The sequence below is a fragment of the Pleurodeles waltl genome, chromosome 5, assembly GCF_031143425.1.
Source record: "Pleurodeles waltl isolate 20211129_DDA chromosome 5, aPleWal1.hap1.20221129, whole genome shotgun sequence".
NCBI classification, from domain to species: Eukaryota; Metazoa; Chordata; class Amphibia; order Caudata; family Salamandridae; genus Pleurodeles; species Pleurodeles waltl.
The window spans coordinates 132,472,452-132,495,317 of record NC_090444.1 but is presented as its reverse complement, the minus strand read 5'-3'; the positions used below and the strand labels follow the sequence as shown (position 1 = coordinate 132,495,317).

The window sequence follows — 22,866 nt, the reverse complement described above, 5'->3', positions numbered from 1 at the left end:
TAAGGGTTTGGGCGCTTTGCACAGGCTAGGCTCCTCAGGAAAAGTTAGGTGTTTCATTAAAATCTTAGCCTGTTTGTGCTTACCTGTTGAAATGTTCTATTTGCTTTCTCCTCTGATGATAGCTTGATTTCACCAGACACTCGTCCCAGCACCTTGCCAAAGTGAATCCCTCAAGTTTTTGATTGAAGTGAGTTAAGTCCCCTTCATTGTACAGGTTGAGCCTGCGGACCTTCACAAAAATGAAAAAAAGATTGTTTGCCCATCAGTACAATCTCATTGAGTGGGCTTTGGGTGTAATGTCTAACATTAATATCTAACATTGAGAGTCCATGACACATCACAGCTTTTAAAGATGTATGTCCTTGTAGAACGGGGCATTCAGTGAAAAGACTAAGGGTCTCATTACAGGTTTGGTGGGCTGAGCCCCGTGGAAAGGAGACATCCGCGGAGCTGGCGGTCTACCTCCCCCAGGTCAATTACAAGGATTCCACTGGGCTGACCAGCAGAAATCAGAGATTTCTGCCTGTCAGTCCTTTGGAAACCATGCCTCATGGAGCAGAGGCCAATGTCATCGCATAAAGGGTTCTCCCAGAAACCTCGGAATACACACTGTCTGCCGCAGCAGTGAGAATTCCGAGGGTGCTGGGCAGGGAGGCCCCTCCATTGTCCAAGACATGGTCGTGGGCACTACAGGGGCCCACTGTTGCCCCAAGCACTGGGTTTCTGACAGCCTTTTCATGACAGGGTCCCTGCCATGAAAAGGCTGGTGGAAAATGGACTTGTGATCAGCACGGTGGTGCTGAACTCAGTGCTGCTGTGGCTGACCACTGCCATCCTATCGGGAACCTTGTTCCTGCCCGTGGTCCACTGGCGGTCTGAACACCAGGGTCGTAATGTGGCGGCCGGACCACATGGAGTCCGGCGGTCCGATCGCCACAGCGAACGGTTTAAATCTAGATTTTGAGAACTGGTATGATATTCAATCGATAGTTCATTTTATATAGCACATACACACCTTCTAAAAGGTATATAATATCAAAACCCAGGGAGAGAATTAATTACTGCTATTAGAACTTGCAAAACAGGAGCTGCTGGAATTTCAAAGGCTTTAAAGCTAATGTATGAAGTTACTGGTCGCAAAAAGTGATTTCAAATTGTGCATCTACTTTTTGTAACCAGTATCTTATTGTGCAAGCCAACCTATGTACTGATAGGTCAGTTCACAAGGTACCACACTGGAGGGGGTCGACCTGCCTTATTTATATCAAACAGGAAGTTCTTAAAATGTGGCTCCCTGTGATTGGGTATAATCATAGGACTGGTAGCCTGCAAGTGGCAACAGACTACCATCCCTGAGACTGCATTGTAAAATTAAAAACTTTGTTTAAGCAGCCTGATTTCTTTAAGGAAATGTGGCTTCTTTTAAAACACACAAAGTTTTCAATTTTGAAAAACTTCAGTACGAGTTGACAGTGGTCCTCTGGGCTCCTGCCTACTCCCCCAGAAGCTGCCATCACAATTCCCAGAGGGCAAAGATTTCAAATGCAAGAATCTTTTCCCTTTAAGAATCATTTAGCACCTCAATTGGTAAGTTGGTAACTTATCAATGGTTTGCAACTGGATTTATAGTCTCAAAAACATTGATGCATCTGGCACTGAATTCGCAGTTTGGATGAAACACTCAAAACACTCACCATTCAAATGGGTAACCATTTCTAAACCCATGTTAGTAGATGGTAAAACTCTACCATCTCCTAAAATGGGTTTAGTACATAAGAAATCATGTTTTAGCAGTCACCAACCCTCAGAATACATCTCGGCCTCAAAGCACAACAATGTAACATAAACTGTGTGCTGTTCTGTAATGTGCTTTTTAATTATTAAAGACTGACAGGAAGTGTGGGATCACATAAATTATAATTAACATGAAGTGAGCTAAGCATCAGAAACTGTGACAGTCTCATTAGTTGCTTACACCACATGACCCTCAGTTGTGCAAAGCAGACCAATTATGTCTGACAAAGGGTTTACCATTTTCTGACACACTCTAGTAGGACTGTTATCAATATTAATTGCAGAATACATATTTATGGTCTGAAAACCAAAGACCAGCCTGAGTAATGACAGAAAAGACCGATTGTCAAATTAGTCAGCCCTTAACATACAGTAGTAGTTGGATAATAATGCTACTAGCACCCCACACAGAACCCCACTAACCCTCTTACTTTGTGTCTCTGTTTCAGACTTCCACATTAATTTGTAATTCAGGAGTAGATAAAACAGAAATGGATAATGCCTGTGTGTTAAGCATTTTCATTGACTGTCCAGAGGGGATTCTGACATGGCATTAGTGACATTATCATGAGATAATTGTCTGCAGCAATGACTAATGCTATTTGTAGAATTGTGTAAGGGTATAGGTGACTCTAGTGGAACCTCAACAAGCTTGTGTTACTTTCCCTGAAACTTCCATGGTGGTCACTGCCCCATGCGCATTCATCCTTCCTGTATATTTTCTACTGTTGGTCAATCATGGCTGAAGTAGGATTCATATCCTTTTGCTGGAGATGTAATTCACTTAACATAGGAATCAAAGAGATTGGAATACAGGCACATACTGGAAGTTAGTACCCATCCTGTAATTATTTCATGGGTTGAGAGACTCCAGCACTTCACTGGATTTTCTAATGCTAGTTAATGCAATTTTCTGATACAGCTAATTGGCAATAAGTGATTTAACATTCAATGGTATATTCAATAAAACTTAGAGTCTGCAATTGTGTAAGGCATTTTCAGGTAGCTGAAAACGTGTCCTCCCCCGACGTAACATTATAAAACATGTATGCTATTTTATTTTCACTGCAAACAATTTCCATTAATATATGTATGTTTACAAAATGTGTGCTCTGTCTGTGAGTGAGATACTTTTCAGGCTCAACTATCCCCAGCAATTTCTTCTTTTTGTACTACAAGATTTACATTCTAGGAGCATGATGATCAGAATGTTATTCCACATATAGGAAAGCTTCTGCTTTGAGATCATTTTCCAAGATTTTGAAATATGTTCTATTGCAGGAAGCTCACATAAGAAAGCCACTGGGATGAGTGGGTATTCAATCAAAAATATATTGAAAGTGGGTGCATCTAAGATGGCATGAACTCTGCTCTCTCTGCTACTCAATACATAAAAGGCAGCAAAAGGTACAGTTCAGCATAAAGGAAGACTGGAGCCCACAATGGTGATCTCAAGTCCAAATAAAACAAGATAGCCTCAGAGGAATTAGAATGCAATACATGTGCACTTGGGACCGGGCTATTGAGACTAAAAAGACTGATGTTGGGGAAGATGAAAAGTATGAACATTTCTCAAAGAACTACTTTCAGACTTGTGAGAGAAATGTCATAAATACCTAATAACTGCAATCAGAAGTGGCACCCACAGTTTTTTAGTAACTGCAATGGCTGAAATACCAACCTTGGACACTTAAACATCAGTGAATTTTGTAATCCATGTGTTTTCTTCGGAATCTTGTCTAAATTTGATGCAGAATATCACAAAGGTTTCTCAGGTAGCAAATGGTAATATCTATTACTAGAATTCAAGATGAACCATTTGCATCAACTGCCTAACACCCTTTCACTCTGGCTCAACATAATTACCCAAAATGTGTTGAAGTCAACTAAACATAGATTCCATTTATGCTGTGCATACCAATGTACTCAAAGTATTATTTATAACTTAGGACACCAGCCAAGTGTAATGATAAAATGTATTCAAGTCACATCTATTCCTTCTAAACGTCGGTGTATACCAATGTAGGTGAAGTGGGTGACATGAATTGGGATGCTCTGACCACGCTGTTACTTTAATTTTTTTTCAACGATCCCAAGTTTAATTTACAGCATAAAAAAGGGTTAAAAAATATTTTACAATACCATTAACATTTGAATAATCTACAGGTATTAGTGTTGATAAATTAAAAACATAGGGTTCATAATAACATTTTCATTCCTGGCTGACTCGCAAGCTGGCTAAGATATTCATAGTAGTCCCACATTCTCACAGACTTATTTGATTCTGAGAGACCTCCGTATTAATGGTTGGTCATTTTCCTACACTTAATTTCCCCTCAATTTTAAGGGGTGTTATTTATCCACATTGTGCACATTTTCATGAACAGTGTTTGGATATTACATTCTTTATGGATTTTCAACTGGTTTATTGTTGATCCTTACACTCTCATTCACCTGCATAAGAGTATGTTTTCAGCTCAAGTCTTGTTACTAATGAGTGGGACAAAAACACTTTAGAACTTTGACTGTCCTCTGTGGAGCCCTCCCACCAAAAGCTTTGATGAAGCAGATCCTACCCTGAAGAAGGACTTGTCACATTAAGAGCTTGTGGCTATCCCCAATCCATGTGTTTCCAACCTATTCTTGATCACCTTCATACGAGAATTTACATGACCTAAAAACTCCATCAGTTTGGGAAGTATGTCACATTTGCCAAACAAATCTGTTCTCTACACTCTTCATCTGTTAAATACTGAAAAAGGACCAAAATGATTTAAATTGTATTTTGGCTTTCTGAAGTGCTCTGTCACTCATTTGTTTACTTTCTCAATATGCAAATGTGATTGTCCAACATTTGCATGTGATTCACATTTTTAGAAATATATATTTATTGTATTATTTTGATAAAGATTTGAAGTGGAGTAGCTACTCTTTGGAAGTAACTTCTTTCTAAAATTTCATTTGTTTCAGTGAGGTGCAAAGCCAGGTGACAAAGGGGTAGTTCTTCCTGTGCAGTCCATATTTATATAACACACATGAAAAATGTTCAAACTCATGCTGCTGTTCTGAGGAAGTAGTTCCTCATTAGTTACAAATAAAATGGAGATTTTAATATCAGTTCTCTGTCAATGATATCTTCATTATGTTCAGGGGTACTAATTTTTTCCTAAAATTGTGTGTAGGACGGGTAATCAATATATTTTTTATTTCTCTTACTACCACAAAGTTTGAGAACTACAGAGCGTAGAGTTTGTTGGTCAACATGTTTCTGCCTGTTTATCTTACCTAAAGGGTTGTGGACATTCTTCAGAAGTTTAACTAACGCCTGTTAACCACCTGTCCCATCAGCTTCCTTTGTGTTCTTGTGTGTAGTGCATAAGGGCAACTAAAGTTAACATGAACCACCTGACCATGATTTTAATCAGGCTTTATCTGTATTTCTGTAAGAATAAACACACATTATGTGATTCTGGTTATGAAATAATCAAAACAAAATGGTGTGTTGTTTTAACACACTGTGTAAAAAAGGAAACATGGCGCCCCCTGCTACACATTGTCCCCCAGCATGCTTACTCCAACACAATTGTGATATCACCCTTCCTAAATATGCTTCATATTTCCTGACTACTGCTTACAAGTCTATACTCATGTTTATACCAGGTGTCTCCAATAAGTTGATCACCTTCAGAGTACCTCACAGCCTTCAGTTTATTTTTAAATAAGCACAGGGTCACATTTTCCTTTTAAAATTAAGGGAAGGCTCTGTTTATTTTACAATATTATCATCAGGATGCAGACACCATGGCCTGATAATGAACTGTGCTCAGTCAGATTTATGATCCAGGCTAGGGCACAAAGGTGAAGAACTGTAGCACTAAGGTATTTAACTCTTAAATAAAAGTCCATGCCACCTGAATATTGGAACACAATCATGTTTTTAAATGTTTTTCAATGAGAGCAAATTAAAATGAACATTTTCCATAATGATTAAGTTAACTCTTCGTTTTAATTGTCTCCTATTTCAAAGTATCACATTTACAAACAGCAGGCCTTTCTGCTCCAAGTGGCCAGTAGACGCTGTGCCATATCTATAACTGAAAAATACAGTATTTGTCTCAAATGGGAGTAATTTAAAGTGAAGAAAAATATTTCTATGAAACATTAAGTCTTAGTGGCTTTCCACACCTTCATTTAACGCAAATACGTCTTAATGGGTGATGAAGCATGTTACTTCACTTTCAATTCTTCACAATTAAACAAAAGGTTGCATCTTTCTGTTAGAAATATGGCACCGTGTCTAAGGGCCACTGGGAGTAGGAGGTCTGGTGTTTGTAAATGTGGCACTTGGAAATGGGAGAAAATTTAAATGAGATTTATGAAAGAAATATAAATATAAAGTTAACTCTTCAGTTTAAATTTACCCCATTTCAATGTATCACCTTTACAAACAGCAGGAATCTTGCTCCCAGTGTTTGGTAGACACTGTGTCATATTTATAACTGACAAAGACAGCCATTATTTTAAGAGGCAGAAATGTAAAGTGAAGGAAAATATTCGATATTATGAACATTTTTTCACAACATTTTTCGGCACTTTAAATTTCTCCTATTTAACAAAATTTATTGTATGTTGCATACCGCGAAAGGTACATTCTGTACTACAAGTACATATGACACGTTCTCAGTACACATATATCCCATTCATACGCACACATGTTCATACATGCCCAAAGACCAGGCTCTCCCTGACACACATGGCATCCCTGTCATTGTGCCCATAGTCAAATTGTTTTGTTCAAACCATAGTATTTGGCACTATGGACATCAGACTTAAAGGCAATTAAGCTGGGCAAGGGGGGTGAGGGGACCTGGTAACAATGTGTTAGTTGCTTAGCCTTATGTAGCAAATGAGGGTTTTCACCAATCAGAAGTAGCTCTCACTACAGAAAAGCTTAAGGACCCCTGGTTTGGACCATCGTCTAGGGCAGAGTGTATGGCTGATCTACTTGTGGTAGCATTGCCCTTACTAGAAAGGCAAAAGGATGGAGCCATTGTGAAACTTTATTTTCCCTTAGCTGGTGATCCCCCATGGGTACTCATAAGGTGTGTCTTAATGCCACAGCGCCAAACTGATATATCTGCTGCAGTTTCCCATGTGTTTGAGAAAGTGACCTACAATTATATAGGTCATTGGAAGATGACATTTGTAATTGTCTCAAAAGCAGAGATTAATGTACACGAAGTCCTCACTATCTAATATGCTTAAAAAACCATTCAAGATTCTTTAAATTTCTAAAGTTTTTTTAGCTTTCAAATCTCTTCTCTAATTCAAAAAAAGCATAGGAGTGGAAGTAGCCCTTAACCTGAAGTGATTGATAACATTAGTCACAATTCATTCACTTAAGATCTATTATTGGAAATGCGGTCATGTAACTATGATTCAGGAGGGTTTTGCGGATTAAGATGCTAACTAGCTGGTAGAATGACATATGTGTATAAAGCTTTATATGAAATGTTTGTCATATGCAAAGTATTATATTTCAAATTATGAAACCAATATGAGTGAGATTGTAGGATATAAAATCTCAACTAGGTGGTGATATTACCCAATCTCTTTTCAAAGAAATATGTACCTCAAGGTAAGATCTTATACATCCACCTAGACCAGTGCTTCCCAAATGTCTTAGAACCACAAGTTTCTAGAACAACAAACATTCAAGATCCACCTAGCTCTAATGGACATGAGATGAAGCGATTTTTTTAATGTAATAATAGACACGTTTTCTACATGCTTTTTTTTTTGTTAACAGAAATTGTTTGTAAATGTCATAAACTTGATCGGGTCCTTCAATATGACCTTGTTGGACTCTGGCCAAGATTTTGATCTTTAATAAAAGTGGCAGATGGTGAACTGCAGTGGTGCTGGAACCCTTTTCAGAGTAGGGTGCTGGCTTGTGGCACCTGTTCAATGTCTCAAGGCTCCTGTAAAATGTTGGTGTTGATACAAGGGATTTTAGCAAATTTGAAAACAACCTTTGCAGGAGACTACAGGACAGGGCCTCACATCCTTTTTTGTGTGAAAACAAGGCCCAGTGGCGCATCTTGGACTTATAGGTATGTATAGTTTTTATAGCACGAACACTGCCCTGGAGTATTGGCGAGCTTTACATGAGCACCAGATTACATTACAAAGGTCAGATTCATTTTATCTTAAGCACAGGAAATTTAGGGCCTGATTTAGAGTTTGACAGATGGGGTTACCCCGTCACAAACGTGACAGATATCCCATCCACCATATTATGATTCCATTATGTCCTATGGACATTGTAATATGGCGAACAGGATATCTGTCACATTTGTGATGGAGTAAACCGTCCTCCAAACTCTAAATCAGGCCCTAATTGATTTCCCAGAGCTAAAACCGGGACTCAAACATTGTTTCCTGACTCCAAAGTTGGTAATTTATGTGTCAAAGTCATACACAAGCAGGATGATTGTGTGTGATTACGTGTAGTGAGCACTGGCGGTCCTGCCGCAGCGGTGATCTCAGATCATAATGAGGGCCTTTGTTCCCGAACCTGAGTGCATGCTGTAATGTTTTTTGTGTTTTACACATCTTAGTCTGCATTCTGGTGGCGTTGTGGCTGTGCGTGTGCCAAGACCTACTAGAGATGGTGTGCCTCTCTGCAGTATAAGTGGGGTGCTGATTTTGAAAGCTTTGATAGCTGGTTTTGAAGATGGTGCAGGTCCGCAAGGGGTGCCAATGGAAATCCATTGGAATGGGGTAATATGATCATATGAATATGAAAATAAATGTATTATGCATAATTAATTGAAATCATTGCATATACAGTTTACACAACATAGCTTAAAATATCACTGAAAAACAGGACGGAAGAGTGATTCTTAGTTTGTACAACCTCTAAAGTGCATTGGCAATGTGAGTCTTAAGCAGGATACTTTTTTATCAGACGTTATGTAATGCAGAAGACATAATATGAGGTAAGCCAATTTATTGTATTATCTGCTTAAAAGAGTGAATTTACAAAAAGATTCAGGGCAATTGTTCTTCTTTTTGTAGGTGGAGACCAATGACACATGTTGTAAGATCAATTATTTCTTTTATTCAGAATCTGGAACATTAAGTTATCAATGAACTAATGGTTAAAATGTTGTTATTTAATTTATGGTAATGTTAGTATGAATGTTATATGGATTATTTGTCAAACTAAATAAATATACATTTAAACTAAAGACACCATGTGCCAATTCACAAAATATTTTTGGCTGGCACCATGGGAGTTACTAAGGCAGCGCTTGGCACAAATGCATGTTACCACTGTATTATGACAGCAGATCTACCGAAGTGGTAACGTTTGACAGGAATGTTTGGAGAAGAGAGCTTTTTTTAAAGATGCATGACTGAAAGTACCAAATATACTCCTCTAGCATTTGTTGTGCAAAGTATTATTGACATGCCCTTTCATTTTGTTGCTGGATTGATATTCTCTTACATCTTAATTTTTTTTTAATGAAATGTAAAATCATGCATTCAAGTTGCTGATAATGGTCTCTAATTAGTAGTAGATTCTGGCAATGCATACACACTGCAATTTAAAAAACAAAAACAGTCATAGAAAAATGGAAGTGAAACCCTTCCTTAAATTTTACAGTAGGAGATGTGGAGTTTAAGGGCCTGATTACAACCTTGGCAGATGAAAAAATCCTTCACAAATGTGGCAGATATCCCGCTTGCCGTTTTACAAGTTCCATAGGATAAAATGAAACTTGTAATATGACGAACTAAAGGGTAATTTCCCATGGCCCCACTTTCCAAGATTTCCCTCCCACTCCACAGTAAAGTGGTCTGGACAGTAGGGTGTTCTGCCCAATGTTTTAGTGTTAGATCTGGAAATTGTGTTTTTGGGGGAGGAGGGTCTGAGCCCTTTTCAAGCTGAAACCACAATCCCTGCCAAGGTGAACCACAAAAATCACTTAATTAACCTGTGCTTAACCCTCTGGTAGCTTCGGGCAAAGGCAGTTCAGTTTAACTTAGAGAGCACGCAAACAGTAATAAAGTGAAAACACAACACAAGAAACACCCTGCACCAGTTTAGGGAAATAGGATAAATCTTAATAAATTATTTGACACTGAAATGACAAAAATCCAGTCAGTAGGACCAAAGTTATGATTTTTCAATTTTTTTAGTAAAAATTAGCACCTACAAGTTCAAAGCACCAATCGCAGACATGCAGCCGAGTGAAAACCAAGTCCAAAAATATGGCTTACTGCAATGGAATGCGAGTCAGAGACAAGAAGTAATTTTGCGCGGTGAGGCTTACCTCCAGGCTTATAAGAATTTTCAAGACAAGATGTTCTGAGAAAGTGAGGTTCGGTGGAGCAAGGCAGCAGGCAGTGTCCAAGAAGGGAGCATTGTCGGGGAACCACTGGACAAAGTTGTGGTGAAGTTTACTACGTTCACTTTTTTGGGAGTTGAAAATCTCTAGCGTTACAAGTCAGTAGGTGGTAGTCGAAGACATTTGCAGGAGCTTGGATACCCCTTTGTCGAAGGCCCGCTGAACAGGATTAGCTGATGCGGAGAAGAACATAGCAGGAGCAGCCGCAAAGTTAGGCCAATTGATGATGCATTTATGGCAGGTAGACGAACAGGTAGGTCCAGGTCTTCCCTTGGTTCTCAGAGGAGTTTTTCGCCAAAAATGTTCTAAGTTCCAAGTTTTGAATTTTGGCTATATGGGCACCTTTAGCACTACAACCAAGGATCCAGGACTAGAGGGGCAGCATTTGGGGATTCAGGAATCACTCAGGATGGCTCCAGGTGTGAGTTCAAGATGGTTGGAGCCGTTTGTGCCACTGAAGGCCAGAAAACTAGCCAGCAAACTAGCCCCTGGAGTGATGCAGCAGGGCTCAAGCAGAAGGGCAGGCCTCTGAGGCTTCAAGGCAGGCTCCAGGTAGAAAAGCAGTCCTTCCAGGTGCAGCAATGCAGTCTTGTGGAGTCCACAGCAGCAGGCAGTCCTCTGCAAGTCCTTCTACAGGTCCAGAAAGTGAACTGAAGAATGCGTTTGAGGGCCCTATTTTTCTACCTGGTGCCTCCTTTGAAGTTGGGAGAACCTTCTTGATGTTTCTCTTTGAAATGCTTGGAATTTCCAGACTCCCCTGTGCTTGCTCCAAGCTGGCTGCAGAGACAACATGGAGGTGGAACCCCTTTCTTGTCAAAGCAGAGCGCAGCCTATTCAGCTGCAAGGGAGCTGTCCCTAGCTTGGCCGCCCCATCCTGCCAGCTGGTGGCCCATTCAGGCATATCTAATCCCTCTATTGTGTGAATGTCTGGATGAAATTCACAAAGTCCTGATTACCAACTACACCGCGTCAAGTGACCCAGGGGAGGCTGCAGGCGCCAAATGGCAGAGGGAAGGAAAATGGCAACTTTCTAAAAGTGGCATTTTCAAAATTGTAAAATAAAACACTGACTTTACCATTAAAGAGGATTTGTAATTACAATTCCATAGATCCCAAACACAAAATGCTTACCTGTCCCCATTCAAAAATTAGCACTTATTGCTTGTAATAAGGCACCCCAATTTTATCCTGTGTTTTTCACAGTAGTGAAAAATGAATTGGGGAGTGTATGACTATCAAGACATGTAAAACTTAGGAGTACATGTTCAACCTTTTAATTACAATCCACCCTGCCCGATGAGCTACCTAGGGCATATTGTAAGGGTGATATATGCAATGAAAGGGGAGTTTAAGGCTTGGCAAGGGATTGCCAAGTCGAATTGGCAGTTTAAAGCTGCATTCAGGCTGCAATGGCAGGCCTGGGACATGTTTAAGGGGCTACTGAAGTGGGTGGCACAATAAGGGCTGCAGGCCCCCTAGTACACAGAAGACTTTATTAACCCCCACGAAAGAGAGGCCAATACTCACATTCCTTATTTTGCTACTTTCTGCCCATCAAGTCATAAAACCTAACGAAAGTACCCTTTTTGTATGGTCACCTCCACACTTTGTTCCCCAGTGATGATGGTTATGAGTCTGAAATTGCACTGGAGCCTGCTAACCAGGCCCAGTGCTCTCACCCTAAAATATGATGCATGTAATTTGATAACCCCAATTGGCAAGGTCTTTAACACCCTTATATGCCCCTGGTAAATGTTACCAGTTGTACCCAGGGCATGGGAAGCAAAGGGGTAACCAGGGCTAGAAGCACTGATTGCGCCACCCTGAGTGACCAAAGCATACAGATGACTGCAGCCCTGACTTTGGAGACTGCATGAGCATTGCAAATTGCTCAACCTCGACTTTGCCCTCACCATGAGTTGTAAGGTCACAGCACTATTTTTAATAAGTGTCACTCATCCCTAAGGTAGGCCTCCTGAGCCCAGGAGGCAGGGTGTATTATATTAAAGACACAGACATACAAGTGCAAGCTTATATGTCTCTATAGTAGCCTCTTTCCATTAAGGGCTACTATAAGTGCCCAGGGGGCCATAGGATAACACGGGCTGGCACCTGGGTATCCAGAGGTTGCCAGCTCCATTATTTTCCCACTGAAAGGTGTCATGTTTGGCATCAAACAACTTGTCTCTTCAAACCCGACTTGTTCCCTTAGTCAGATTTAAAATGACATGCACACCAGTGGCTACCTTAGAGGTTGCCTACCTGCTTGCCCCATCCTTCCTGTGCCCTGGGTGATAGCCTGCAGCTGCTGCCACCAAGACAGGAATTTGACCCCATGTTAGAAGGTCTGAACACTCCAAGGAGTCAGAAACAAAGGCCTGCCTGGACGGGAGGTGTTTACCTCCCTCCCTGACAGGATGGCTTGAAGTGGCATAACTGGGTCCATAACAGTGATCTTCAAAGCTGACACCAACTCTGATATGCAAGTAGGCTGGCCCCCAGAGGAGGACAAAGCCACTCCCTGCCTCTGGCACATTTTCCACCCAGGCAGGTGGCAAAATTAGGTAGTCAGCAGGTATACACCACCAGAAGGCTAGCCACACTCCTAGAGTGGGCTACCTGGTCTGTAGAGCCAAAGATGGTTTCTGCCATTTTTAAACGTGGCAGAATGGAGGCCTCTGGGTAGAAAAGGTGCCACACTCCTTTGGAAGTGGTCACCTCAGGGGTGGATTACCAGTGGGGCTAGTAGCGCATTGGCTAACAGCACCTACACCCCTATTGCCCCTAAATCTGACTTAAGGGGCTTCCCTGGTGCCACAACATCAGATCTGATTGACTTGCAACAAAGGACAAAGAAGAGACCTGTGTCTGCAACTTCAGGACCTACACAAAGCAAAGGCGCAACAAACTGCACCTGTGGCAACCACCCTATATTCCCAGGAAAAAGGAACCCCTCTGCAAGCCAAAGGCAACTCCAGAACTCAGTTGGACTAGAGGCACCAGTCCCCTGTATCTCACAAGTAAATCACATTCCCAGAACCAAAGAATCACTGCCATCAGGTCTGCTGAGGGATCACCCAAAAGTAAATGGTCTAATGCATTGTGGGAAACATAGTCCTGACCTCCAGCAAGTTTTAATTGGCTACTGTTTTCCCCCAAACTCCAGGACGTCGAAGTAACAAAAGGCTGGGTTTGCTGCGAACAAGGCTTTTTTGTGGCCAGCTGGGCTACCACTACCTTTATTCTTCCTTTATTCTATGTTGTGCCTCGAGGGAACTCTGCAACATCTTCAAGCGGACACCCCAGTGGCCCCATGGTTGGTATTTTGCAGCCATTTCCTCACCAGCACCGTGGCCCCTGCATACAGCACCAGGAACAGTCAAGAAAACTCTGCACACGGGCCCTATGAGCCAGATAAAATTCAACTGACTGTTGGACCCTGGTCCTGGAACTTGTCTCACTTTACCAGCAAGTAGTCTGCACTGAACTCGCCCTGCAAGTGACCAACTGTCACTAGTGTAATTTTTCATTGACCGTAATGTTAGCGTTTTGCAAGAGTAAAGTTTGCTGATTTTTTTTCCTGTATAGTTCCAAATATGTGATTTAAATTTGCTTTATTTTTATAAATTGGTGTCGGAATTGTTTCGAGTTGTGCCAATTACTTATTGTCCATGTTGGTACTCTGAAATGCTTAACCTATGTTCCTTAGGGGTGTGCAGAACTTGTAGATTTCCTCAGAGTTACATAAAACCTCTGTGATGCCTATATTATTTCCCGTCAGACAGTTCTGTGCTGTGGGTAAGTATCTGTCTGGCCCTCAGCAACCGATGTGCGTGAGCTGCATTTGCGTAAGTGTATGCAGGATAAAAATTTACAATATTTAATTTGAAGGTTGCAGACCTCTGTCACACTAACAGCTTGGCCCCGCATGTAGAAGAGACGAGCAAGGCTGGGAATAATTGAAAAGGCAGTATGCAAAAAAATGAAAAGTGTCTTCTTGTTACATAAGGGTGTCTTTCCTTCTCGCTGCTTGCACGAGGTCAGCTTAAGAAGCAGGGGATATTTAACCCTTCTTTTCCCTAATATCTGACTCACAAATTGACCCTGTACATTCTGTGGCCCTATGTAATATTACGGGGGTCCAATTCAAAGAGCAGAAAGTTCAAGTTGGAGCGACACTACAACAATCTCACTCACTTGTAACACTGCAATTGCTCAAGAACTAGGAGTGAGTGAGTTGCACTTCCACGCAGGGTCCTAGGCATGCTGTCACTGTATGCGCACCTAGTGGCTGTTAGAAGGATGTGGAGCTTGCCTACTGTGACCCCCCTCACCAGATTGCTCTCACCACACTCCAGCTGCTCTTCCCAGGGCTCTCTGCACTGCCCGCAGCTGGCTGTATGCACTGCCCGCACTGCCCGCCGCCTGGACCTAACTGGTGCTGTGGGGTGAAGAGAGGTAGCCGCACTGATTCCAACTGTCACCCTAGCGCTGGGCCACATACCTACACCAGCAGCAGACACCCACAGGTGGCTGTCATCCTAGCTAGAACACTCCGCACCCCGTGGCCACAGCCTGCTCTAACCCTGAGGCAGCCGAGAGCCGGTACACCAGAGATTTAGCAATAGACGCTCATGTTTTCACTCTTCTTGTTCCTCTTCCCCATCAGTTGCAGGTAGTTTGTCAGATGCCGTAATGTCACATGGGAATTGTAGTTTTTAGTTTTTCTCACCTCCCTAAGGCAATAGGTTGCAATTTCACATCCTGAATGGTCATTGTTTTCTACTTCCAGGACTTGGCTCTAAGAACTGTTGGTCCTTTTTTATACCTAGTGTAATAGGCAGCTCTTGATAACAATGGTCCACACCTCCTTTCTGAGTTTCAGTAGTGGGAGCCAGCAAATTCTGCCATGCCGAGGTTGGTGGAGTTTTTGCCGAATTCCATGCTCCAAGCAGAGTGTGGAGTGCCACAACTCTGCAAATTCCGCCGGCAGAGCAGAGTTTACCACCTACCTCTACAGTTCCTCTAGTCAAACCTGACTGCTCTTTGCCACACTACTAGGATTGAGCAAAGGATTTATTAGTGTGAATCCAAAGGACCTATTGTGGGTAACCTGAAGGTATTGTAAAGTGAAGCCTAACCAGCCTCACTGCATATTGCCCCGCTTTCCTACAAAATCAGTAAGATCATAAAAACAACTGAACTATCCCTAAGTTTCACCTGCTATTTTCTGATCCCCGACTTCTCTCTTACAAAAGAGGACAGAATTTAGGACACCATTTAGTCCATGCCATGACTTGAACCCCCGAAAGACTAGTCTGATGCTCACAATATCACGTCCAATTGGGGCTTACCTCAGGGCATAGGACATTACAAATGCCAAAATTGTTCAGTATGTGCTCAAACCTTCAATACAAAAGTATTTAAACGTGGTAACATCTCTCACCAGTTACAGTTCACAAATTGCATATCCAATAATGTGGTATACACAATTTTATACATTGGCCAGACTTCTCAAATGATCAAAATGCATTTTATTCAGTATAAAAGCCGCATTCGCTGTAAAACTGACAATGGTATCTCATTTTATTTTACAAAATCACACTGAGAAAGATCTCAAATGGCAAATTATTAAGCAACCCCCCGTCCACTTTTTGGTGGGGATATATCACAAATGCTCATACAATGTGAATGTTGTTGGATCTCCAGAAGCGATTCGGTTAATACTGAATCAAACACTCTAGAGGAATGGAATAACATGATTTTGTTCTAAAATATTTTTTAACATTCCTTGTTTGACTGTTAGCCCTATATGGCGGGATAGATCTATATAATTTTGATTTTGCATCTATTTGTTACCTTTTTGAGACTTCCCACATACCTATTTTTTTATTGATTGTAATTTTTGTTATTTGTTTTTTGTTGTTTATGTTATTTTTTTAGATTGCAAAGCCCCCTCCTTTTTGCTCTTAGGGAATTGTGATTTTTTGGGATTTAGGGCCTGATCTACATTTCGACAGACGGGTTTCTACATCACAACGGTGACGGATATCCTGTCTGCGGAAATATAATTCCCATAATGGTGAAATATACATCTCATAATTCCACCAAAGTCTAAATCAGGCACTCAGTCTTCCTCTTATGTACTTCATATACATTAGGCGTCTTTAGGTTAAGTGCCTTGACACCTTCTTATACATCTTGTTTTCTTTACGTGAACTCATGCTCTTCAGCATTCATCAATGTAAGTAAATTAATTTTTCATTCAAAGTTGTGTTTTACCCTTTTATACTGACCATTAATTCCTTATGTACCTTCTATTTTCTTCATGCCAATATCCATGGCATTATTTTACTGCACTCTCTACAGTTTTTTTCTCCTGAAAGGAACTTCAGATAGCATGTATGCACCCTTGTGGATATGGCTCGTCTATCCAATCCAGGGCTATTTTTCCACACTCTACAATAGGTTTTTGAGTACAATTCGTTGTACATTGTCAGTACCTTCAAAACTTTTGTTTACTGGGCCTGCTTCTTTGTTTGGCATGCTCTAGTCTTTTTCTCTCTATTCTTTTGTGCTCTGTAGTGCTGCACTGCTCTGTAGTGCTGCACTGATTTTTTCCTCTTTTCTACCTTTTTTCTCTCCATTAGTTCCGTTTTGTGCTTGCACTACTCCTATGCACTACTCCTATTCCTCAATACTTTTGATTTATATGGGCTTACTTTAACCCTTTGCTCTCAAATTCAGGTCTCATACTTTGACCGGCCACTTTCAGATTTCTTCAAGCAGAATACTCATGTGAGTATACCAAGATAAGCCCTAATTCTTTGTACCTTATTTTTCTTTTTACATTCACTTAAAAGATTTTCCAGTTTTGGTTATTTTTGTAGGAGTAATTCGCTTACAAGCCCATTTTGTAAGTGTTTTTTAAATTCTCTCTCATTGGTTTAATAATGGATGACATGTTGACATTTTGCACTCCTATTTTCTTCTGAATATTGTCCAGGGTTTCAATAATAGTTTCCTTTTCAGGTGACCCTAGTACCATTCCTGCAGATACCTTTGATATGGCTTTTTCCAATTTCTCAACTTTTTCAATATTGATTAATTATTCATGTATTTTTATGATTTTCTCTACGCAGCAATTTATTTTTTGGTTGTTCCTTTAATTGTTTTGTCCTGATGATGACCTGCTGAATTATGAAAGAGCACAACGCAGTAAACATTATATTGGATTTCTAAGTAAATTAAGTGGACCAAACAGATGTAAGCCAATCTCTCCATGTTTAAATCGGAGATCACAGTCCGGAGGCCAAAAAAAATGAATTCAGCAAACAAATGGAGGGAAAAAGGCCACATGTTTGCGGGCGGCTCTGCAGAGAGAACCAGGCCCAACACAACTATTCTCTTTTAAGGATTTCGATTTTGGCTGTGCAACAACAAGTTCACAGGACTCTTCAGTCCAATGGCTCTGCTGGCTCACTGACATACCTGCACTCACCATAGGTATTCAACATAATACTTCCTACCATCTCACCTGCTTTCACAAACTGAACCACAACCAATCTCTCTTTATCCTTCTCTCTGTCATCAATCAAGTTTTGTAGTGACCACCAGGGTTCCCACATCAAACCCATCCTACAGAAATATCAATTCTGCATCCCAATTCTGCTTCTAAAGCTTTCTAAAATTCAGCTTTCTTGGGTAATCTCTTAAAAAGATCAACCTTCACCAGATCTTAGCCTCATTTGAAGAGGGCAACCCCATACCTGTCCACCAAACAAGATTTCACCAAAGCTGATGCACTTCCAGAGAATCTGAAACATGAAAGCCAGAATCCTTTTTCATCTGTGCATGCACAGTCGCATCACATCACTATGACGCTTCAAGATCTATCTTTGCTGTAGAGAAAGTTAACTCATTCAAGGATCCCTGCATCGCTCAACTGGCTGTTGATTGCAACAGGAAGCTCTTCTTTCAACTCACTTTATACCTGCTACCAAAGAAAAATGCTCCAATCCTGCTCTTTGACTGCTCTTTGATCACCGCTGCCTCCAAAAAAGTACTCCATCTGATGACGCAGAAAAAGAGGGACTAACAAATATTAATATATCATGTAACCAAAGTCGTATAAGGTAGTGTGATTTTAGCAAAGAAAAATAATGTACGTGGGAAATTGTGCCCACGGGGTAGTTCGCCATTATTATAAACAAGCTTAATTAATCATGAAGAATTGATAATGTAGTAATTTGTCATAATTGCAAAATGTATTCCATGATTTTCTTGTTGAAACTGTTATATGCTTAGCTTAAATTTAGCAGAGGCTTTGGCCTAGTTGCCTGGTCTCAAATTTAGCTGCATGGTTTTCACTTGTATTAACAAAGACATATTCTTTTACTTTAAGGTTGTACTTTTCCAGTAGAAATTACTAATACACTTATCTCAAAGTTTCGTGCTAGGCTAGTTTCATCCCCTTTGATGCAAGGTCAGCTTCTGCAGGTGCAGACAATAAAGACTCTGATACAGAATTAATTGGCAAACTATGTTGCAACTCGTGTTCCAAGGCTCCAAGGACACCTTATGCATAAATGAGTACTAGGAGAAAGACAATATTCATTGGTCAAAAGGAAGCCACCCTATGAACCCTCCAATGGAAGACCCTGAAGAATCTGGAATGTTTCTTACTTAAACCCACCGGACAAAGAGAAGTCAACCATTTTCCTCGATGCCATTTTGAAGCCCGATTCAAGACGCCATTTTGAACGACCCTCTGATGCTTTCTCAGTCGCAGAGAAAGAGATTTTAAGAATTCTCACCCTAGAGACTTTAACTTTAATTTGCCCCGTCTTGCCCATGCAGTAACTTTTACCCCATTCTCCTTGCTGCCGCAAGGAAACTTGCCCTTAACTTTGCCCCCCCTTGAAATCTACCCCATGCTGATCAAACCGGTACCTGAAGGACGAAGACTTTCTCGAATGCTGATTGTATTTGGTAATTATGAAAGGATAATTGTATTATGCATTGTGTTTTCCTTTTTAGGTACCAACTACTATTTTGACAGGGCCCAAGCTAGAAGTTTTCTAAATTTGTGTTGACTAAATTCGTTTTGCATGAAGCCCCACATGCCAATGCTAATTAGAGTTTAGTTGAGGTATTCATCTGATGCACCATGCTAAATTGAAATCTTGTTATGCTGACCGATGTATGCAATTAGTCAAATTCAGTTACTTATATTAGTGATCTGCATTGCTATAACCGAATGCATTATAATCCAGATTTTGCGTAGATTGCGTTTCTTCCGACGTTATGGACAGCTAGTAATGTTCGTATACATATTTCATTTGATCTTGAGACTTATATATATTGTGTTAGCATTGTTAATATAGGGAAATAAACTCATTAACTTTCAATAAACTGGTGTGGTTATTCATGACTGAAAGGTCATGGTGCGTCAAAATACCGACTGTTATTGATTCCTAATGTGTTATTTTGATCTATTAATAGAGTATTGGGTATTGATTACAATGGTTATCGATTATTGATTTGAGTGATCCGACTATTCTTGGATGAGGAGAGCCCAACTCGGTTAAAAGGTTCACCGACCTCCAGCGTGTCAAAGTACAAGTAATTTATAAGGGCTGGACACGCTATCACATCCAAGGTACTTCTTTCTCTGCACAGATGGCCAAGCTGTGGACATTGCTTCAGACAAGAATAGAGATGCTCCATAACCACCTGGAATTCCAGACAATGACTCTATCTGTCCAAACTTTTCTGGATTTTTTCATGCCAAAGCTCAAAGTTAGGCTCCCAGTGACATAATTGGAGGACTCTTGCAAATCTCAAGCAGTACATCTAATGGTTTCAATGCAAGTCACATTATAAACCCATGTTCAGTCAACCATGCACAGATTATGGGGTAGCCTACACATTCAGAAAAGACCTTGAAGTATTAACCGTTGTTTGCAGCACTATACAATACAGTATAACACACTGTTCACCTTTCAGGAAACACATTCGGCTGCTCTTCATAGAACACTGTTCTTTGTAGATATCTGCAACTGATGCTGAAAAAACTCTCACTGTTCTGGCTGCCTAAGGATTATAGAGAACATATGATCTGAATTGGTGAGCCCACTAGTGCCATCTCTGGTGGATGTAGAGCCTCCGCTCATCATTTGAGTGCTATAGGGTTTCTCTTTCACTCCTAAAGTGCCCATCTTGAAAGTCAACAAATCCTGTCCATCATTTGTGTGATCTAAATGGGTTATATCTCGATACCGCAAGTGCTTCAAGCACCCATGGCTCAACAACAAGTTCGGAAAAACGAACTCGTTGGTATAACAAATGCCTTTACCACGAATGCCTTTACAACGATTTTTCGTTGTAAACGTATTCCAGGTAAAGGCATTAGCGATCAGCATGCACGGTTCCAGCATGCTTTCCCCCTAGCCCCCCAACCCCAAAAATTACAGCAGCCCCCCACCCCCACCCCCACAACCACCCCAACCCTCAACCCCAAAATTACCACAACCCCAACCCCCTCCCCTAAAACCTAAACCACCCAACCCCCTAAACACAGACCCCCCAAACCCTAATCACCCCGAGCCCCCCACCCCACCCCCAAAAACTAAAAATACCCTGAGACCCCACCCTTAAAACCTAAACTCCCCAACCCCCTAACCAACCCCTCAAACCTAAACCGTGGCCCCCCTCCCCCCTAAACCCTAATCACCCCAAGCCCCTTCCTACCTCCCCAAAAAAACAGACCCAGTCCCATCCCAACTTACCTCCTCCTTCACCACATCGACTCCGACTCCCTTCTTCTGTGCCTTAACCATGCATGTATGTGGTTCAGACATGCGTGGTTAAGGTACAAACCAGGAAGTCATAGACAACGAAACCGTTGTTTCACTTTCGTTTTCCACGACTTTGTGGTTTCGGAGTCGTTGTTCCGGGTGTTTCCCATCTAAATGTTCGTCCACCAACATTTGTCAGGCCACACCTGGATCTGCACTGACCCCATGCAGAACTAGATACCCACTCCATTTGAATACATTCCTAGATGAAATAGCTGTTGCTACATTCAATATTACTGAAGTGGCCATGTGAGCCAGATATAATATTGGTTGAGCAAAGATTAGACAGTGTAAACTTTATCTACTGGTAAAAAGAATAGAATTATAAGATGAAGTACACACATTTGACTTTAAACATATTGATAGTAGGTACACATCCTGAATTGTATGCTAGCCTCTCTTTCAATGTCCCTCTCACTCCACTTATGTGTCAATGGAGTGAAGTATACAATGTAAATAATGTCATTTATGTACATGTTCTCTCCCAGTAGGTCAAACCCACTGCAATTGTAGCTGAATCTTATCCACACCAGGAAATGTCACCTATCTATCACTGATTGCACCAAATCCCTGGACTTACCACTGGATAAGCATCTCAATCTCTAAATCCATCTAAATGCACGACCAAATGGATCATAATCCCAAATGATCTTCCTCATGGAATTAAACCTTCCGTACCCAGTTAAAATGCTATACAATCACTAGAACTATCAAGTTAGGCTAAGGCAACTCCTTAGTTACTGGGGCACTAAAGTTACATTTCATACTCCTCAAAAACACACTACATGCTGCAGCTAGTGTAGCCTTAAAAACCAAAAGGTCTGACCATATATTGACAGTCCAGCTCACCCTTATCAAAGTGAGAAGCAATTTTACACTCATATCATAACCAGCACCCTCGCTTATCTTACAGACAACCTCACCATCTCTGGTGGATCTCGGCACACCAACAAGAAATGTAAAAAAAGGAAAAATCAAGACAGGAGGTCTTTTCCATCTGTGCACCTGTGATCAGGAACAACATCCCTGGATCCATCAGGACTGCCCCAAAGATGTTCCAATTTAGAAAAGAGTTGAAGTCTCATCTGTTTAAAGAACACTACATCACAATGGATTAACCGTCCACCAACCAGCTACCTCACCTGTCACATGTTGACTTTATGCTTGTCTTTAAATCTGTACAGCACTCTGCTGTCTATTGGATATGTTTGCATATAGAAATACAACATACTACATCAATATATACATGTATTATCCATAAAGCTCTCCACATTTCTTAACGAATCTCAGGTGGAAAGCATCAGTTGTGCAGCTCAGACACCTTTATGCTTGAATGACTTGTATGCAGGTATGGTTTGTGGTCTTCGCCTCATTCACCAGGTACGCTGCTATTCTACCTAATTGCCTGTCCATGTTGCACTATACTTAACATTTTGTGTATCTTGTACATTCAATCATATCCCATTCTTGTATGTAGTTAAGTGGCCATATCTCTGTAATAATATTAACCTATTAGTTTCCTTAAAGTGTTGTGCAAAGCCATCGGTCTTGTCTGTGCCCACAAAAGCACAAATAAATATATGTTCAAAATCTGGTCATATTTCTCTGACACATGATCCTACCTACATTGTACCACATGGCTTTATATAGAGAGCCAGAAAATTATGTCCTCATGTACTGCATGGATATTGTTCTGCACTTGCAATTATTTTGATCCGAACAAGTACAAGTACAAGCTTACAAATATTAGCAGGCTTACTATCTCAGATTTGTAGTGCGTTACCTATATATACTGC

General features: G+C 40.9%; 1 protein-coding gene across 1 annotated transcript in view; it reads right to left on the bottom strand.

Moving 5' to 3' along the window:
* XDH (xanthine dehydrogenase) overlaps positions 1-22,866 on the bottom strand; it is a 411,630-nt gene that overhangs the window by 97,235 nt on the left and 291,529 nt on the right. The window contains exon 27 of the mRNA XM_069233805.1: positions 84-229. Within this exon, the coding sequence (XP_069089906.1) occupies positions 84-229 (146 nt within the window). The remainder of the gene's footprint in view (positions 1-83; positions 230-22,866) is intronic.